Genomic DNA, 21,924 nt, shown 5'->3' on the forward strand with positions numbered 1-21,924 from the left:
GAACAAAATGTAGTTTCCTTGAGTTACGTGATTTCTAGATTGCTTTGAGAATAGGTCGTATGTGCAAAAGAGAGGCTCTCTTTGTTCACGCTCTCTTTCGCTTGTACATAAGCTAGTTTTGCATATTTTGCCACATTTCCACTTCAAAACGCTAGAGAAAGCTAAAATCTTCTGATACAGTGAACGTTTGCTAATTGGGTTTTTTCTAGTTGGGGCGCTTTTTAGTTGGGGTTCGCTAATTGGGGCGAAACCCAATTAAAAAGCAGCTAAACGTTAGAATGTGATGTCAAAAACGCGTTGACGTTTTGTTTCCGTGTTTGGTGGGATCGATATTTTCTGGCGCGTAAAATTTTCCTTTGTTCAATGCAAAAACTAAACAACATTGACGCTTGTCAAAACGACCCAATTAGCGAACGGCATTCGCTAGTTGGGGTGAGGTCGTGCCCCAATTAGCGAACGATCACTGTATCTGCCAAGAAATCTGAAATAAACTTTATTATAGATCTGTAATAATCTAAAGAGAATGGAGGCAAAGAGAGACTCTCTTTTGCACATACGACCTATTCTCAAAGCACTCTAGATTTATCCGGTGACTCTGACTGGATCTTCCAGTAGTAATCACGTGAAGTTTGAAAGAAGTTACGTGTTTGATCAGGTGAACCCAGCCCCGTGGCAAGAGATGCTTCTCAGCGTAGCGAACATCTTCATGAATATGTCCAGCATACATTTTGAAAAGTACTTCTCCCGAATCATGTCTTTAAAGGCTGCCTCACACCTCGGGAAAATTTTCCAGCGGATTTTGAGCCCCGTGTATTTTAAATGGGGCCGGGATTTTGATTTTCCGTGTCCAAATTCCGAAAACATCGCATATGCAAAAATGCATGGGGAAAAAATCCGCGAACCAAATTCCCGAGGTGTGAGGCTACCTTAAGGCTGCCTCACACCTCGGGAAAATTTTCCAGCGGATTTTGAGCCCCGTGTATTTTAAATGGGGCCGGGATTTTGATTTTCCGTGTCCAAATTCCGAAAACATCGCATATGCAAAAATGCATGGGGAAAAAATCCGCGAACCAAATTCCCGAGGTGTGAGGCTACCTTAAAGGTAGCTGGATTTTATCCAAAATATTGTTGGCTACACTTTTTCAATTGTGTCAAAAATAATACCAGTTTTTATGGGCATGTAAATATAATTCTAAAACATCTTTCAGCACACCATTTATTTCATTTCATTTTCACTAATGAATGACCATTTCAACTGTGATGCTGATCACAGTATAAACAATAATAATATATTTTGTTTGATTCGGAGCGGGAGAACAAGTTACGAAATATGATTTCGAGTAGCGTTTGATTTCACCAGTAGATTCCCTCCAATTCGTAAGTTTATTATATTCTATCATCAAATAACATAATTCCCATGGTCAAAGATGTAAATCTTGCAAATTATTTTGAAAACAATTTTCAGATTTAACCAAAACAAATAGTAAACAAAACACATAATGTTTATTTCCGTACAATAACAACGGACGGTAATGAGCTACCGTCCGTGGACATGGTGGCTATTGTCAAACCCCTTGTGATATTATAGGACGCCAGAGGGTGGGTGAACCTGACGTGATTTGTACGTACTGATTACGTGAATTTTAAGTGAAAGCTACAAGACAGCAGGTAACCACTGCATGTTTTGAAATGTACATATTGCAATAAAATGATTTTGGAATGAATGCAAAATGGACAGGAACTGCCCATAAAAGAGAATCTTTTTCACGTTGTTGATGCATTGATACAGGGAATGCCGTCATTTTGTCATTGCGCTTTGGAGTTAGAGCAACGAGAATTATCAATAAGAATCGTTGCGTTGCGATGCGTTGCGTTGTAACGGAGTATTTCGTAGATTGCATACTGATAGCTGTCATGTATATTCTTTACCTTCCTTACCCCAAATGCTTATGGATTTCCACTTGGGATTTAATGGAAATCCAATTGGAGGCCCAAAATGATAAAGCATGAAAGCTACCATTGCTGGCCACGCCCATCTTCTCCGTTACTAAGGAAAGGGGAGGAAATGTTGATATTACATCTACTTAACGAGAGGCCAGCGACTCACCGACGCCCTCATAGATGTCAAGGAGTTGGATGGTTCGTAGGGTATATTGGTTAGGAGTATCATCATTAGCAAATGATATCAAATTTGCGAAAAGACGTTGGAAGTGACTTGGCTAAAAATTTGTGTCACCCGTTCTCCTGGGTGATGATTCTTCTCGGATGGGGCGAAGGTATTAGCACAGAGAAACAGACGTCTCACTTAAAACATATTCCATCGTTCACCTTTTTAACGGTGGATTTAATTTTTTGTAGGTGGTCAATCGCCCACCGATAGCGCTTCGATCGGATTTGCTTGTGTTTGACGTTTGCACAGTACCGCCATCTAGTTGCCGCTTGTCCACACACAGTGCTTTTAGCACTGGGCGATACTGTTTCCTCGACGGTGATTTTGATTGCATTTTGTTCTAAGTGCGACGTCTGTTTCTCTGTGGTATTAGCCTTGCCCTGGCTATTTAGCCTAGGTTTAAGCGCCTATGCTCGCTCTCTGAAACGACAAAGAGAAGAAGAAAAAAATTAAAAAACCTCCCTCCCCCGCTCCCCGTATAACTTTCTAATTTATATTATGAAATTATTTTTATCATTAAATGATTTCTATGATTATGCAAATATAAATAATACGTAAAGTCTTCATACAATGATGCCAGCTTTGCGAAAATATCATTAGTTGTAAAAGAACCATTTGTTGACATTTTTAAGTTCCGTATTCCTATAAACAAATGATTTAGTTTCGAATAATGTCGATTCAAAATCGAAGCGTGATAACAAGATAAATTGAAGCATGTAAATATACAGTGAACGTTCGCTAATTGGGTTTTTTCTAGTTGGGGCGCTTTTTAGTTGGGGGTTCGCTAATTGGGGCGAAACCCAATTAAAAAGCAGCTAAACGTCAGAATGTGATGTCAAAAACGCGTTGACGTTTTGTTTCCGTGTTTGGTGGGATCGATATTTTCTGGCGCGTAAAATTTTCCTTTGTTCAATGCAAAAAGTAAACAACATTGACGCTTGTCAAAACGCCCCAATTAGCGAACGGCATTCGCTAGTTGGGGTGAGGTCGTGCCCCAATTAGCGAACGATCACTGTATATAGAAATATTCCATAATATTTGAACAAATGGTTGAGCTCTGTGCAACTGCACTACACGCTATTCTGAATGAGGAAATGAATAAACATGAACACTACGTTCAATTTTTATTGAATAGCCCATATCGTCAGAATATCAGCATACGATGAAATATCCAGACAAGCTCAAGTAAAGCAGTGTTTAATAGGGATATATTTCCGATGGTGTCATCGAAAGCTTTTAAGTCACACACCAATATTTGATTTTATGAATACATTTTCTGGATATAATGGTGAAAAGAAAATGTGCCTGCCCTCTTGTCTAAAGTCAAAAACACAATTCAAAATTCATCTAACTGACTAAACTTGGTAAATATTAAGAAAAACATCTTCCAACGGTAAAAGAGTTTTATTGCTTGTAAGATATCGTCACTTCGATTAGTTTTCGTATGATCTAAACGCAAATAGGAGAAATAAAATTTCACTTATGTTTAGCAATATGTGACTTAGGACGTGAAGGTTCAAATAAGATAAATGGAATCACTCTTTCCTCACACTCATACTCTGTGAATGGTTACTTGAATTCTAACAGCTCGCTAGCAATTGTACCCGCGGTTACCAGTAGCCGTACCGGAGCATGATTGTTTTTGGCGAACTGATTTAAGGACAAAAAAAAGGATGATGAAAAAAAGGCAATTAAATTTTTATCAAAGAGAAAACCGACACCAAATCCTCTCCGCTCTAAACTCAAACAGCTCAGTTAAAACTCCCGTCACTGTCTGTGAATCGGTTCGTAATCAAGTATCAAGATTAACGGAAAACCACCGTATAATTTGAGCTGAATAATATAGGAAAAATACTTTTCTGCACACTTCGTAGACTCAATCTGGATTTGAACACCATATTTACAATGATGAACCAAGCATTGTAGCTTAAAACTATTAACGGTACGGGCAATACAGCCCAGGTAACCAGTAAGCATTATATAAAGCATTTAAGTGGCATTATATGCGCCTTTACTGCAAAGCTTTAAATGCCAATAAGCCCTTTAGTCACCTTTAATGCTATTTTAATGCAGGTTTTGGCCCAATATATGGCTGCTTAAATGCTCAATCCTACTTTATCGATAAAGTAGAAATTTTGCTGAGTAGCATTTATTCAGCATCCGAAATGCTGAATTAATGCTTAATTTTAAAAACAAGAAAAAAGGTTTTTTTATTGGCATTTTTTCTAATTCTTTTTTTTACATAGTTTTTTTTTCATATTATATCGTTATTGTATTTTCTCATATTTGAAAAATGGAACATAATTTTTTACTTTCTTCGAGCGGGATTCGAACTCGCGCTCTTGCCACCCGACGCTGTTGTTGTCATCGCCCTTACCAGCTGAGCCATAAGAGATAGATAGTATTGGGAATAATGTTGCCCAATATAAATACTACGCTCCTTCAGGAACATTGCAACTTAATCTAACTCATCTCAGAATTCAACCGTCACAAACGTCATACCCAGTTGCAATGAACAGCTACGGTAGTGCTGCTTTAATGCATCCATCGAAAATAGTGCAATGGAATAATTAAATGTATCTAAATTATGTAATTAGTGATAGGGTTAGGTTAACGACAAGTACTCCTGTCAATGGTCGGAATGGAAAAAACATTCTGCACGTACCGATTTCTATTCTCAAATGTAAGTTCATTGGACAAATAGTTCCCGCTATATGGTTTCATATTGGAAAACGTTTGACGTATGAACACTACAGGCCTTAAAGTGGCACTAATGTAGCTGTTCCATTGCACTTAACGAAAAACAACATTGTGCATTCAAAATGCTATTATAAGACTATGCCTCTCATGATTGCTTTGAAAATGCTTATTTAGAACAGCCAGGTTTTCGAAATGCTTATTTACAGCATGGAGAATATGCAATGCCAGTATAATGCTACTATAGTGCTTACTTTAATGCTTATTGGTTACCTAGGAGTGGTTTGACGATAATCCAAGGCAATGGAACAATGGGACAGAATCGCTGAAGAAAACGTTGCTAATCCAACAATTAGCAATATTAAGCACCCACGCACTCCTAGGAAGCTCAATCACTCGAGAATTATCAATAAGAATCGCTGAGAAATTGAAACCGGCTGCTTGCTCGAAAATTGCTTATATTGCCGTTGTTAATTAACCAAAAGTAGTGGAACCTAGACTATCAACTTTATACTAACGTGACCAGAAAACTGTAGCTCTAGACTTCCACGGAGCTTCCTTTTATTTCACATCATTTTTCAACGAATCTAAAATATTTTATCCTACCTCCGTTGCTTATTTTTTCTAAAGAGGAGAATTGCAGGCACGGAAAATATCCACCTAGATGCACCTGAAATATCACTTACCTCCGCCCGCGAAGTCTCATTATGTTTAGGTTATGTATCATTCATTCTTGTTTACAGAGGGCAGCAGGGACTATGTCCAAGGGTTTTACGACCCCTCCCCATGGCCACTGCGAGTTAGGGGGCCTGCTCAGGATGTGGTGAGGTTTGACAGTGAGCTCTGTTAAACTATGAGCAGGCCCTATCAAACCCAGTCAACACATGGACGTATATGGTGTCGTGGAGCATGCTGAAGTGGAGGCGATCTGCATACAACATGCATGTATATCGTCTCCAATTTAGCATCTTGTATTGCACCGTGTGCGATTTTATGTAGTCTGGGAAGCGACCGTGTGCCGCTCAAAGCGCACAAGCCCAACACGAGTGCCAACCGGCACATCAGGATTAACACCAGTGAGATCCTGATTATGGTATACTGGTCACGGCAAGCGACACACACACGCGCGCGAAAGTAATGCAAAATAAACGGCATGTAAAATGAACTTAAATTTACATTCTTATTGAACCTCAGATAGAGATAAAATAAGGGTTGCTGAATGACATTAGCTTTCTGATTACTATCAATTATATTCAATTTTAATCCCGTTTATTTTTTACTTTTTACGTTAAAGAAATGATGACGCGGGCGCCTAATCCGAAATTTAAATTAACAATCGCTCACTTTGAGCGATTGATTGTTTATTCTCGCGAAGAATGAACAATTGAACAAGTTAAGGAAATGCTAATACTGCTGTGTAGGTTGCATAGGTCACATCACTTTCCATGGTGAATCCCGATCTATGTTACTGATTACCCCACCCAACTAACACTACTTCCTTCCCGTGGTAATTGTGGAGATGCAGAGGTATTCTCGGTCTCTAGTAGCAACAATTACCACACACTCACATTCCCTCCCTTTCCCAACTGACTGTAAGGACTTGGCCGGCGCCGTTATTGATCAACATTTTCGAGCTGCTGAAATGTGCACTTCGAGAATAGTTGGTAAATCCCAACCATTATTCACTTGGATCGTAGTGCAATTTGCACCAGTTCTGATCAATCACGGAGTAGCAACCATTGATATGTACAGTCAGTCTAAGCTAAGCTAAGCTGTATCATTCATTCTTGTTTACAATATCGGGCTTTCGCAAACGCCGAAGCTGTAATATTGCAATCACATTAACACAATCTTACTTAAATTGTTTACGTGGATATACAGTCATATTCCCATGATTTTTAGTAAAAGTTACGTGAATTTCAGGTGAGCATTACTAACGTCACGTAACAATCGTCGTTTGTTCAAGACAGATCAGTTACGTGATTTTTCACGTGAATATGACGTGATGATTTTTTAGAGTGTTGGTTTGCGTGAGAGTGCTTTCAGATTCGTCAAATCGACGTTTGAATCTTTGTTTACAAAAGCAGATCATTCGTTTTGAAAATTTTGTATTGAATTATTGTATGCGCAATATAGGCCTTTTCACGAGACGTTTGAAAACAGCTGATTTTACCGTCAATTGATAGTTCTTATCTAGGATAGGATGTGACAACTCAATTAAGACTGTTTTGTTGTTTTTTAGTCGGTTGCTCTGACGAGGTGGCCGCAGCTAAAATAATTTGGTACAAAATCTTCTAAATATCATGTATCAAAACTTGATGTTTTTCTTTTCGTTCCATTCATTATTTATGTATAAGAGAAGCGAAAGCTAACAGAGAGAAGTTTTCGCCAATGTTAATATGACTTTGAAATCAAAAATGACAGAAAGGTGAATCGTAAAGCTTAAAATCAAGAGTTTTAAACCTTTACAAACATTGATAATACTTAATATGGCGTTTGCAGTTCAATAGAAATGTACACACACAAAAAAATCGTTGGTAAAATTAAAAGAAACGTTGGTAAAATTGATAAAATCAGTTAGTGATTTTCAGTAGAAAGTATGGGACTGTTAAATCTACCAATTCAAAAAATGTCACTTCGAAAAACCTTTGACAACAGCAAACTTGTCAAAATAACGTTTCCCTCTCGAAACTAAATGTGCATGTTCTTCTCAAAATAAGATTTTTTATTCGAAACTAAATGTGTATATTTCTTTCACTTTGACTGTGATGTTTTCAAATTAACTAAAGTGCTATTTGTTTTTATTTTAGATTTTTCTTTATTTAATCAAAATTTTGTTTTTATTAGTATTGTTGTCTCATCCGGATGAGCTGCTTCCTATTGTCGATGCCGATGATGACGAGCCTACCGCTGGTGTTTGCTTTAAGTACACCATTATCAGCGGATGCAGTTGTTTTCATCGATGGCTGTTCATTCAGAATAATATTGTGGTGGATTATCAGAATAGGACGAAGCGCTCCAGTTGATTAATTTCTAGCACACAAATATCCAAACATCGCTTTTTGTAACAAGCCAAGTAGTGCCATCCACTTGACCAGAACACGATCTTCGCTCTTATTGTCGTAGGCATCGTCCTCGTACACGTACATCGTTCTCGTGTGTACTGTACCCTCCTGCAAGAAGCACATTTCAAGAGGCCAGATCGCGATGAACTCATTTTGATAAGGTTTCCTTGCTAATTTTGGCCATTCCCTTGTTAATCTGCCAGATTCGATAGCATTCTCGTATTTGGTAGTGTCCATCACTTTCAGCTTGCGGCTCAAGCGGAGACAGATCTGTTTTGAAGATAAAGATATAATTGTATTTTGGTTTTCATTTTATGAATCACGGAACCTACCGTGTTGATCCACTGTCTGTATTCTCTATAACAAGCAGCGGAAAATTTCCTTTTGCTGCAGGAGAACTTTTCCTGAAAAAGTTACAATCACAAGGTTTTCGTTATCGATAATACAATATTGAATAGGAATTACGAACCATCATGCATTTCCTGCTCTGCCAGTTGCTCAGTTGGACAATGAAACCGCAAGCTTTCAAATTGTGGCTGGAACGGTGACAGAGGTCTCGCGTCAAGCAGTGCCGGATGGCGGCTTTCGGAGACTGCTTGGTAAATCGAATTTCTAGAGTGGTTCCGGGTCGAACTGCCTAAATATCCGGATCCGGAGGGGATGGGACCTCTACCCGCACAATATGCGTACAGTGAACGTTCGCTAATTGGGGGTTTTCTAGTTGGGGCGCTTTTTAGTTGGGGGTTCGCTAATTGGGGCGAAACCCAATTAAAAAGCAGCTAAACGTCAGAATGTGATGTCAAAAACGAGTTGACGTTTTGTTTCCATGTTTGGCGGGATCGATATTTTCTGGCGCGTAAAATTTTCCTTTGTTCAATGCAAAAAGTAAACAACATTGACGCTTGTCAAAACGCCCCAATTAGCGAACGGCATTCGCTAGTTGGGGTGAGGTCGTCCCAATTAGCGAACGATCACTGTACCAAGATCCGTACTCACAATTGGATATGCAACGCACCTGTTGTGGAACAACCGAAAAAACGCGAAAACGACGGTTGTTGTTTTTGTCTCGGTTTTTGTTTCAATCTTTTTTCGTATCACTCACTGACAGTTAGTTGGAAAGGCGCATTGGGGCTGCCAGTTACATCATTTTTTCTGTTAGTGTTGCCAAAAAGGTAGAATGATGAAGTTTGATTAAAATTTTTACACATTTTATTTTGAGAGTTTTCACTGTAAAACTAAAAATTTTGAACCGAAGAAAAACTTTCAAATCAATCAATTTATTATTTTACTTGAAAGCTTTAGCACTTAAAAATACCAAACTTTCTATATTGTTGGAATGACATTGAAAAATGTTGGAATCCCAACTTTTTTTTGCTCTGTGTATTTTTACCAAAAACTGGTACTCAAACATTTAAGTATTTTGCTTAATATCAACTTTACAAACCTGCAACATGGCCAAACTAACAATACGAAAAACGCCCTACGAAAAACGCGCCGCTACCAATCGATGTAATCTATTGTCATTTTCAACCAATCAGCAACCGGTACGATTGTGACAGTAAATCGGTACGATGTTTAATGACAACTTGGCACATCCTATCCTAGCTTCTTATGGGCCAAACACAATTGGTACGTTTTGACAGTTTTTCCATGAGAGCCTCTTGAGAGGAGGCTTCCGAGCCTCTTGCTCGCGTTTTCGGGGGCACACCACCCAAGTAACACCAAGCATTACAATATTGCACATATATCAATCACAAATCGGCATGCTAAATGCTAATTGCATTAGATCTGTTTTAACGATGTGTTGTTGCATTTATTTATCAACTGTCAGACAACGATACTCTAAATCAGCAGTACGAATGCAGCAATGCATTACTGGTGCTTTATTTCAACATGCCAAAGTAATGAACCATTATTTCGGTCTTATAATTGCCCTTTTCCACTTTAAGTCAACTTTTAGGGCTGTGTTTTTTACAAGCATATATAGCTTCATGGTTACTTGGGCACTCGATACGGAAGCAACGCACAACTGTCATTTTTGTTGATTTGGTTTTGCTGCGTCGCAGCATGCATGAAAAAATAAAAATGACAGTTGTATGCGTTGCTTCCGTATCGAGTGGTGTGCCCCCGAAAACGCGAGCACTTTGAAACTTGGATTCTGTCAGGAGTATCTCCTTAAGTATCTCCTCTCGTTATCATATTTATGAGAGAGCATATGGCCGGACTATCGAGGTTTCTCTCGTTAATCCGACTCTCAAATCCAAACAAATGAATCAAAACAAAATTACAGCACAAAATTGAAAACTGACAGCATAATATGTTTAAATGGGTGTTGATACTTTTTAATCCGGAAAATTCCGAATTGGCGAGATCCGAACTAACGAGTCGTCGGATTAGCGAGGTCCGGATAAGCGGAGGGATACTGTATATCAGTGTATATAATCGATATAATCCATCGATTTATCGAAGTGGAAATATTGATACTCGATATATCGTACCGGTATCGCCTATTCCTACTGTCGGCACAATTCATGTTGGTAAACAATCCGCGCGCGTGTTTCTCGTCGTTTTCAGTATCAAATTCGTGTTTTTGTGCAAAAACTCATAACTTTTTTCAAACTTTTTATGGTTTTAAACCGGTACTAAAACAAAACTAATATTGTTCGAGCCTCCAGAAAAAATGTCCCGAAACTTATGTCGGATTTGCCTACGCTATAGCAAAAGCATGGTGCCGTTGTTCAAAGCAAACATCGGCGATAAACGATTCACGGACCTAATCTATCAGCTGTTCCAGATTGAGGTGAGTACCAAGATCATTGTTTTATTATTGTAATAACAAAAATGATTTTTAGTTCGACCCGAGTGCCGCTTATCCGAGGCGCATTTGTGATCTGTGCGTCAGAAAAGTTGATTTCCTGTACGGCTTCTACGTGGATCTGCTGAAAAGCCAAGCATTATTGGAACCACTGACAAAGCTAAGCCGTAAAGAGGCAAGGAAACTAATTGAGGCGGAAGGACCAACCAATTACAGCGATGGTCTTTTGGGAGTAGTGGAGGAAGTCAGGGTAGATGAATGTGACTCAGGAGAGAACTCGGAAGAAGAGGTGCTGGAACCGGAATTGTCGGTTCTTCCATTGGTTGATCGGCAACTAAAGAACCCAGACTCAGAACTAACAGAATCTGAGCTGCATAATGTTGTAATTGAAGCCGTTGGGTTCGATGAGGATCGTCCGGTGGAGGAGCAGTTAATTGACATAAAAATTGAAGCGATCGAAGAAGATGATTTCGTAGTCGAGAAGCTGTCGGAAGCGTACATCAAGAGTGACGATGATGAGGAAGAATTCAGAGGTTTTGAGGATCCCATTCCGATAAAACTTACGATGTTGAGCGAATCGAAACCGAGGCTGCCTAATCGAAAGGAACGGCATACCATCCCAAAGTTGGATATTGTTGAGACTATTCCAAATAAGTGTTACATTTGCAATGAGGTTTTAAAAAATAAGGACATGTTTGATCTTCATTTGATTACTCATAAGAGCATGTTACCATATAAGTGCGAAGACTGTAGCACGAAGTTGGCCCCTGTGCGGATTAAGACGGTTGTCTTGCTCAATAAGCATTTTGAGTCACATGGTTTTAGCTACTTATGTAAGTACTGCCCGCTGAAATTTCGTTCGTATCCTCCGCTGTACGATCATACCAGAAATTTCCACACCGAACACAAAGAAGGATTCAACTGTGACGTGTGTGGACAGGTTTTTATTGAGATTCGCAAGTTTCAAACACACGTTCGGGCCCATCGGAATCAAGAATCTGAGCGATACAAGTGTAAATCCTGTGGGAAAAACTTTCAGACCGGAACCATTCTCCGGCGACACGAACGCATTCACATGGAAAAACCGATGTTCACTTGTACCTTCTGCGAGCGCACTTTCCACAACGATGAACAGTACCAAAAGCACAAGATTCGACATCTTCAACAGCAACACGATCAACAGAATGGCTACACCTGCACGCATTGTTCGGCTCATTTTACAAATAAGGTCGATTTGCGAATTCACATGTTAGTACACTTTCCCGATAATCCCAACTACGGCGCCCACAGGGATCATCTGCCAGAAACTCTGAAAAATTCCGCCAGCTATCCCCGACCCTGTGAAGAACCGGACTGCAAGTACGTGGCCCCGTCATATGCTCTCATGTGGTCTCACTACCGCAATCACTATAAGCTTTACCATTGCCAGGAGTGCACACGGAAATTTGCAACGGCCACCATCCTCAAGAACCACATCGAAGTCATCCATAAGAAAATCCGCAAATATCGGTGCGATAAATGCCCGAAAACGTTCGCTTACGCCCACAAGTTTAAGGAACATATGAACGTCCACAGGGGCATTAAGAACCACAAGTGTCGCTTCTGCGGCAAAACGTTCACCCATTGCTCGAACATGCTCGTCCACGAGAAGGTTCACAAGAACATCAAAGCCCACAAGTGCGACATCTGCGGTTCCTCGTACGTCACGACTTCCGCGTTGAAGAAGCACCGCAAAACGCATCGAACGAATGTGGTATCAGCGGTTGGAAGTACCGGCGCCGGCTCGATCGGGAAGGACAGCGAGCAGTTGGCGGAGAAAGCTGAAGTGGTGGAAGAGACAGAGGAACTAATTTATTACATGGAGAACGAAGACGACGAAGACCTTGGTCATCAAGTGGAGATCGAAGAGGAGGTGATCGTAAAGGAGATCGTCGAAACGGTGGAAGAAGTGTGAGGATTGGACAGGTAAGTGGAGTCAAACTTATCTGAAAATAGACGTCGTATGAAATTAGTTATTTTTAGTTCTTGGAAAGAAATCCGGGGCATTTTGAATGTATAAAATGCTGTTGGATCAGCATCTCTCTATTTTCATCAGATCTGTTGTCCCATATATAATAAATCTGAATCTCATGATTTTCTACCATGTTCAAATTTTTGATCCACCCTTATACTGCCTATTATCGCATATCAGTTTAATCTCTGCTGAATTTCCTATTCATATGGGACAAATATGCGATTATGGGCAGTAGAGGAAATATGAACATACGAGGCGATATGAGCCATCCTAAATTTGAGTTTATTGACAAGTTTCATCATGTCAAAGTTATATGATCTTTAACCCTTTATAAGGCTGTGGCAACTATATTGCTACCAACAAATTTTTTTTTTCTATTTGTTAACAAGAGCTCTACTTATTATTTCCCATGTAGGGGCTTTATTTACTTTCTAGTAACACCCCAGATGAATTTGAGCCATAAAAATTGAAATGTCAATTTGAGAACAGTTTTTTTTTACAAACAGATCGTAAGTTTCGAGTGGAAGAAGGATTTTCAGTTGAACCTAATTCGTTTTAAAAACACATTAATAAAGCTTAAAAAAGTTGTATTTCGTTAAAAACCCATTTTAAATCACCTAGTAGTGATACTGCCTTTCTCGCATTTAGTCAAGACACCAACCTTATATGGGGCTTATATGGTTCGATGTACCATTTTCTTTATAACTTTTAAACGCAAAGGTCAATCGTTATCAAATTCAATAGTGATCAACAAGGCTTTGTCCCCTGCCGAATAAAACTTGTTGCAAGAAAATCGGTTAAATATTACTATACGAAAAGTTGTCTAATGTTTTTCTTAGCTTCTGTGCACACACATACGCACACACATACATACACACGGACAGACAGACATGTGTTCAGCTCGTCAATCTGAGTCGATTGGTATACACTGGATTTTGTTTTTACACGATTTACATTTTCTCAATTTTCCACTCATCCTAAATGTTTAACGCATATCAATTATCATGTGATTTTTCTTCGATTTATTCTGGATTTTTTGAAACATGTTGCGAAGAGTTTGGTGGTAAATTGAAGTCACACGATCAAAAATACGAGCGAAAAAAATCGTGTAAAAACAAAATCCTGTGTATAACACTATGGGTCTCCGGGACTTCTATCAAAAGTTCGTTTTCGGAGTGAAATGATAGCCTTTCGGTACAACTTAGTTGTACGAGAAAGGCAAAAAACGACAAAGATATATTTTTTCCCGTTGGTATTAATTATTTTGAATCTCCTGTGTTAGATTATTACGTGATTAGCGTGAAAAAAGCTTTGCCTTTCTGTATATTTGGTGTTTGGATTTTTGACGAAATTGTGTTTTTTTCCCAAGGGTCCCCCCTTGGGAACAAAAGTGCAATTTTTTTTAATTGTTATGCGTTTTCCGACTAGGACTCTTCACCAAAAAATGTAACGTGCCTTGATTTGACTGGTTTTACGTAAAATCTAATTTTGAAAATCTTTTATTTATTTTTGTTGTTGTCTGTTTTCCCGCTTGCCGGGCAGTGGCAACTATACTTGATACTTGATGGGCTATAGCTATTCGATGAACCTACGCCGAATGTAGTATCCTTCTCCACTGGACTCGATCCTGGGCCAATCGCTTCCAGTCGCCCTGAACATTGAGCGCCCTCAGGTCCTCTTCAACTGCAAAAGGCCACCTTGTACGCGGCCTTCCACGAAGCCTGTGGCCTCTTCCGGGTTCTCTACTAAATATTATCTTCGCTTGACGTTCTTCCGGCATACGAACAACGTGACCAGCCCACCGTAGTCTGCCGTGTTGTATAAGCTTAATAATAAGTATCCAGCCCTTTATACACCTGGTACAATTCGTGATTCATGCGACGCCGCCAGATACCGTTCTCCTGTTTACCGCCGAGTATTGTCCGCAGCACCTTACGCTCAAACACTCCGAGAGCTCTCCGATCAGCCTCCTTTAACGTCCATGTCTCATGGCCGTATAAAGCCACCGGAAGAATCAGAGTAGTATACAGCGCGAGTTTTGTTTTCGTTTGCAGACTACGGGACTTAAGCTGGTTACGAAGTCCGTAATAAGGCTTGTTCGCGACAAAATCTGGACACATAACTTTAAGAATCAACATAAACTGCTGTTGGTTTAATTCGGTACGTTTTTCACTTCAAATGGCTTCATTCCTTATCGATGCTTCGATGTATGCACGAAACTTTGTGACATTTGAATTTTCTAAGAAATAATACGTGCCGAATGATCTGGCATCCTCAGTAGAATTTGTTTCGAGCTCGTATCCTTCTGGTGGCTCATAAAATCCGTTTTTGTTCCAATCTCTGACGTTTTAGATATTGTCGAACAAGCATTGACAAATTTTAAAACGCTTTGAACAGTGTTCACATGAAAACAAAATGTTTTTAGTCATTTTCTGGATCGAGAGACCCGAATTTCTATTGCGACTGCACACAATTCTTTCCGAACCTGCAATTCCTTCGACGCCATTATTCACTACGTACTTGTACCACTCATAAGAAATATATTTTCACAAAGTACAGACATACGTTCATCACTCTACGAAATATTTCACTCGTTGATGAGGTATTTCGAAAGTTATACGTGTTTTAAGGTGTCCAGATTTTGTCGCGAACAAGCCTTAAGCCCTATTTGCAGCTGCAATACGCCTTTTCACCTCGCGGGTAACATCATTATCGCACGTCACTAATGTTCCAAGATACACAAATTCTTCTACCACTTCAAATTTTCACCATCCAGCACTATTTCGCTACCACCACCACTAATGAACCCACGTTGATTGCCAGCGACCATGTACTTCGTTTTGCTGGTATTGATCGTGAGTCCAATCCTCGCCGTCTCCCGCTTAAAAGGCGCAAAGCCTCTTCCACGGCACGGCGATCAATTCCGATAATATCGATATCGTCCGCAAATCCCAGGAGCATATGCGATTTTGAGATAATGGTACCGCTTCTTTGCACACCAGCTCTCTAATCGCTCCCTCGAGCGCTATATTGAACAGTAGATTCGAGAGTGCATCACCCTGCTTTAATCCATCTAAGGTAACAAATGACGTCGATATTTCATCCGCAACCCTTACACTTGATTTCGAGCCGTCCAACGTTATACGAATCAGCCGTATCAGTTTCGCCGGAAAACCATGTTCAAGCATAATTTGCCATAATTCATTCCGTTTCTGAATCGTACGCCGCCTTGAAATCAATAAACAGATGATGTGTCTGCAAGTTGTACTCCCGGAATTTATGAAGGATTTGTCTCAGGGTAAACATTTCATCCGTCGTTGATCGGCCCTCACGAAAACCTGCTTGGTATTCGCCGACGAAGGACTCTTCAAGCGGTCTCAATCTGTTGAACAGAATACGGGACATAATTTTGTACGCCGAATTAAGGAGGGTTATTCCTCGGTAATTGGCGCACTCCAGTCTGTGCCCTTTCTTAAAGAGAGGGCAAATGAGACCGTCCAACCAGCTAGCAGGCATTTCCTCGTCTTCCCATATTTTCGACATAATATGGTGCAGAACTTCATAAAGCTGCTCACTGCCATGTTTGAGAAGTTCAGCCGGGAGCTGGTCCTTCCCGCAGCTTTATTGTTTTTCAGCTCTTTGACAGCTTTTTTAACCTCATCTAGTGTAGGTGGCTCCACAGCTTGTTCATCGTCACTAATATCTATTCTGTTCACCGATGCACCGTCACTTCCTCCATTCAACAAAGTCTCGAAGTGTTGCTTCCACCTGGCAGCCACTTCAGTTTTATCTGTCAGCAAATTCCCTTGTTGGTCGTAGCACATGACGGGAGATGGCGCTGTCTTTCTCCACACGCCATTGATAGACTCGTAAAACCTCCGCATATCGTTCTGCTCCATTTTTTCCTGCGCCTCACTAATAACTTGTTCTTCATATTCTTTTTTCTTCTTGCGGTGGGTTCGTTTTTCGGCTGCTATTGCTTCCTTGTACCGATCTCTATTCGATCGGGTATCCGACACCAACATCCGGCTTCTGGCAACGTTCTTCTCGTCTGTCACTCTCTGACACTCCACATCGAACCAACCCGTCCTGGGTCGCCTCTGTGCAGTGCCTACCACTTCTCGTGCTGTTGTGCTCACCGCTCCATGGATCGACTCCCATAGATCGTTGATGTTGTCGCTAACGTTGATTGCACTTATCCGTTCGTCGAGCTTCTGGCGGTACTCAGCCGATACTCCTTCCGCCGACAATCGCTGGATATTGTAACGCATCGTTCGCTGTGATCTTTCGTTCGATACAGTTGACAACCGTGATCGAATTTTACTGACAACGAGGTAGTGATCAGAGTCAATGTTCGGACCTCTGAATGTCCGCACATCGATAACATCCGAGAAATGGCGCCCATCCACCAGAACATGGTCTATCTGGTTGCCATTTGGGTGTCTCCAGGTTTCACCATTTGGGTGTCTCCAGGTGTGCTTTCGGATGTTCTTTCGTGCAAAGTAGATGCTACTGATGATCATCCCTCTGGCAGCAGCAAAATTTACTAGCCGTAGGCCGTTGTCATTGGTAGCGGAGTGAAAGCTCTCCTACCGATTATGGGACGGGAAAAAGTCCTCTCTACCGACCTGAGCGTTAGCGTCTCCGATAACAATTTTCACGTCATGCTTTTGGCACTCTCCATAGGCTTTATCAAGACATTCATAAAACGTGTCTTTCCTGTAATTGAAGAATGTGCCTCGTATCATCAACACACAGATTCGTTCGCTAGTGGGTTTCCACCGCATCACTCGCTTCATCTGCTTGCCTATCACTACGAAACCAACTTCATGCTCTGCTTTTTCATCGCCGCTGTGATAGATGTTATACTTGAATGCAGTATTGGTCGTGGGATCCACGGCTCGAAATTCACGTTCTCCGGATCTAGGCCATCGAACTTCTTGAATAGCAGCCACGTTCACTCCAACCTTCTGCAGTTCACGAGCCAGAAGGCTCACTCGTCCAGGCTCATTTAGGGTCCTGACATTCCAGGTACCGAGTTTCCAATCATAGTCCTTATTTCGTTGCCGGGTCGGTTGCCAAAAATAACGTTCTCTTTTTCTTCTATCTCCATTTTTTGTGGTATTTGAGAGACTTCAGTAAGCTACCTTACCGGGGTCGCGTTACCTACATTGCGATGATGAGGCTGCCAACTTAGGTATAGCTGACGCGATACAGCATTTCGTTAATCAGCCGCTGTGTATGTACCAGGCAGACGCTGTTTGAGCCGCACATCCTGGTAAACAGACGCTCGAGGCGTACCTTCTCACTCTAGCTGATGTCAGAAGGACAACAGTGCCCAGGCTGCACTACCAGCTAAGTACACAACCCTTAGCTGGCGGTCTTTTGTCATCGGACGACCCGTGGAAGCGTAAGATAGGGACTTGTGGGGACCAGAGCTCTGTTGGGCGCTCCTTCCTTGATGTCATACCACCATTTTGCAGCCCAACTATATTGCCACCAATTTTTCAATGTTTCTGAACTATTTAATGTATAACAAACATAAATTTGAGTTTAATACCATGTCAACATTGTGTCCTATTGTTGTTTTGGTTAATTTATTGTATTGATTCGTCTGCCTTATAAAGGGTTAAGAGAATGCTCCACAGGATGTATGACAAACTGCAGAATGGTATTCCGTGCAATCTGACCAATTTGCGGAGAGACCCATTTTGCCGAAAATTTAATAGAGACACCATTTTTTTAGTCGAGTTGCAAATGCCACCTCGTTCGTACTTTGTAGTACATCTGTCGAGGTTTTTCATAGTGTATTATTTGCCGTCAGAATACGAGCCACATATACTACTTCATATAGCGAATCTTTACCATAGACGTCATTATGCATTATTTCCAGTGAAATGAAATGTTAGAACATTTACATCAAGTTACTCTATCAAGTGATATACAGTCACTCTCAAAATTGAGCGTACAGTATGGATTAGTTGACTACATTCGAAAATTTCAAAGGAAATTAAATGGTTGGCTCGATTGTTTTTAATGCATTTCAATATTCATCCCTTCCTTCAATGTATGCGTACATAAAATTGTTGAAATTTTTTCTCGAAAGTTTATTTATTTGAAAATAATCTCAAAATACGCCTATTAGATGTGACAAAATTGAGCGTACAGCAAACTTTTCTCTATAAAATTTCTAATTATAAACACGATTAATGTATTTTAATATTGTTTTTTCATGATTATATTTATAATAATAAACATCCGCTATTTAAACATTCAATGTTTTGAAATTAAACCATGTTTTGATCAAATAGGCGAACAAGTGAGAGGTAAGAACTTTGCTATTTACCAATTCAATGCTGCTGGGCAAAATAGATGCTTTAATTTGTATGTTTCACCGGCATCGTCTCTTATATATGATAGATAATCGAAATCGAGCGAGACATAACATTAATTCAGGAAAATTCAGTCGGTAAATGATAAAAACAGATGTAAACATACAGAGAAAAAGACAAATGTTAGGAATGACATAATTCAAATTTAGTATGTCTTTAACTTAAATTTGTTTAAAGCTCGATTATTGTCTCAGGTGTATCATTAAGAGTAATATTATTGAATCCAATCATTCACAGTCAAATTCTAAAAGTACAAGGTGCATGTTAAGGTACCGAACATAAAAACAGCTTTTCAACCCCGTAGAGCACTTCTGATTGAATATTGAAAAGATAGCTTAAAATCGTAATTTCATAATTAAATTTGGATTAAATTCCACGGTCTGTTACCATAAGGGATACAATTGAATGATTTCCATGTGGCGAGTAAAAATAAACTTTTTTTAAGAGTTCGGCAGCTTATTTAATGATATCTTGGTGAATTTAAATGATTCAACCAAATTTGTTCCTACGGACTGAGTCTTCAAATATAAAATGACATCTTATAATGTATCCGTGTGCTGCTCTTTTATTAATATTATTATTAATGAGTGTCCTGAGCTTATAAGCTACCTACACATCGACTTTTAAATAAAGTTATACTTAATTTGAAATATGCCATTCCCAACATTTGTCGTTTTCTCTGTATGTTTATATCTGTTTTCATCATTTACCGACTGAATTTTCCCAAATTTATCGTATGTCTCGCTCGATTTCGATTATCTATCATATATAAGACACGATGCTGGTGAAATCCACATCTTAAAGCATCTATTTTGCCCAGCAGCATTGATTTTTTAAATAGCATTGTTTATACATCTTACTTGTTCGCCATTTTGATTAAAACATGGTTTAATTTCAAAACATTGAATTTTTAAGTAGCGGATGTTTATTATTATAAATATAATCATGAAAAAACAATATTAAAATACATTAATCGTGTTTCCAATAAGAAATTTTATAGAGAAAAGCTCGCTGTACGCTCAATTTTGTCACATCTAATAGGCGCATTTTGAGATTATTTCCAAATAAATAAACTGTAGAGAAAAAATTTCAACCATTTTATGTACACATACATTGAAGGAAGGGATGAATGTTGAAATGCATTAAAAACAACCGAGCTACAATTAAATTTCCTTTGGAATTTTCAAATATATTCATCTAATCCATGGTGTACGCTCAATTTTGAGAGTGACTGTAGCTAGCTCGTAGTCTGGGCGGCAATTTACAAAATACAGGTTTACCTCGATTATATGGACCCTCGATTATATGGACTTCGATTATATGGACATTTTTTTCGCTCAATTTTTTTGTGTTTTGTTGTTTTGTTGAATATTGTAAGTCATATTTTACATTGATTCTATATTTATTATGGTATATTGGGGCAAATAAAGGCCCGTAAGGCATGTTGTGATGTTATATTGGAGATGCACTCTGAGTCATATGTTCGATTGACTTGATTGATTTAGCATTTTCGCGCTGGAAAATTTCATTATATATAATGATAAACATACAATTCTTTAATCTGCAACAGCCACGACCACGTCCTTACAAATAGGTGGTGAAAAATAATGCGTATTTTTGGTGATCTCTGCCATACGAAAACGTGAAGTGAATTGTCAGACTGACAGTATGCGGAGCAAGTAATAAGATGAGATTGTCATATTTAGCTGTTAGATCTTTGCTTCCAACCTTTTTCTGCTTTTGGTGCATGGAATTAAGTATAGAAGGACGGATGATGCATTAACATCCAGCAAATCGGACCCACTGAGACTGATTTTTTAGGTATATCCACGAAACTGAAAGAGTTTATCTCAATATGTGATACATAAAGTTCCAAATGGTTTTCAAACCTGGCATTATTTCTTCTGGACGAACTTGATAATTATTTGAATGTAAAAAACTGAAAACTCTTCGAGCAGTCTTTATGTTTAAATAAATGTTGTCGAATATCCTGGTATTCACATTTGTTCAGCACAAGGCTTAAGGATTATACTGACGCTCAACGGTAGGAAAAGAAATTGAATATCTTTAGAATGTTCTTGTTAGCAGTTCTTAAATCAATTGCTGCTAAACCGTTCGGCAAAGCGTGATCCTGAAACGCTCATGCAAACTGTAATGTGAGCGATGTGTTTTTCGTTATTGTTGTACAAAATACAACAGCGCGCGGTGGTGAAATTTTGAATACAATCTCAAGTTTTGTCCGGGATTTTTATGAAGGCCCGCCACTGTGAGTCGTTTTGAATTTTAAAACCCGTTGCAAAATACAGCCCTACTTTAATATACGAACGTAGTCCAAAATAGCCATAAAAATGTATCCTTTAATATTCCACTTAGCATGTGTAGGTGCACTGTGCAATTCCCTTTCCCGTCAACAATTTTTATCCGCTCAATCGATTCTTCAATTTTTTGAGGACAACTTTCCCAAAGAACCCATACTTTTTGACGCCATACTTTTTGACGAATAGTGCTGGTTTCCAAGCTTGACCTAACATTCGCCCGATTTTTAATTAAAATAAGGCCAATTTCAATTCTTCAAACGTGCGGCACTTTTCCGATTTTTTTATTCTAAAATATGAGTTCTGTGAAAAAGTTGAACTTAAATAAGTCAAAGAATTGACTGAGACAATAAAACGAGATACATTTTTTGGCGGAAAATGTCAATTGGTTCTTGTGAAAATGACACTTATAAAGCCCTTTATTTACATTGATTTAATTTTTTTTTTTAATCTCTC

The 21,924-nt window shown here is 39.4% G+C and overlaps 2 protein-coding genes across 3 annotated transcripts in view; both read left to right on the forward strand.

The window, feature by feature from the left end:
- The window catches only part of LOC134212754 (zinc finger protein 431-like), a 115,614-nt gene that overhangs the window by 39,988 nt on the left and 53,702 nt on the right, over positions 1-21,924 (forward strand). The gene's annotated exons all lie outside the window — the stretch shown is intronic.
- LOC134212756 (zinc finger protein 431-like) overlaps positions 10,445-21,924 on the forward strand; it is a 69,950-nt gene continuing 58,470 nt past the window's right edge. Inside the window, exons 1-2 of one of the 2 annotated variants that reach the window (XM_062690893.1) lie at positions 10,445-10,732; positions 10,785-12,712. In XM_062690893.1, the coding sequence (XP_062546877.1) occupies positions 10,613-10,732; positions 10,785-12,701 (2,037 nt within the window). In that variant the 5' untranslated portion in view covers positions 10,445-10,612 and the 3' untranslated portion in view covers positions 12,702-12,712. Of the gene's footprint in view, positions 10,733-10,784; positions 12,759-21,924 lie in introns of those variants that run through there. The other variant, XM_062690892.1, reaches the window with a different exon arrangement.

This window comes from Armigeres subalbatus, chromosome 2, assembly GCF_024139115.2.
Source record: "Armigeres subalbatus isolate Guangzhou_Male chromosome 2, GZ_Asu_2, whole genome shotgun sequence".
NCBI lineage: Eukaryota > Metazoa > Arthropoda > Insecta > Diptera > Culicidae > Armigeres > Armigeres subalbatus.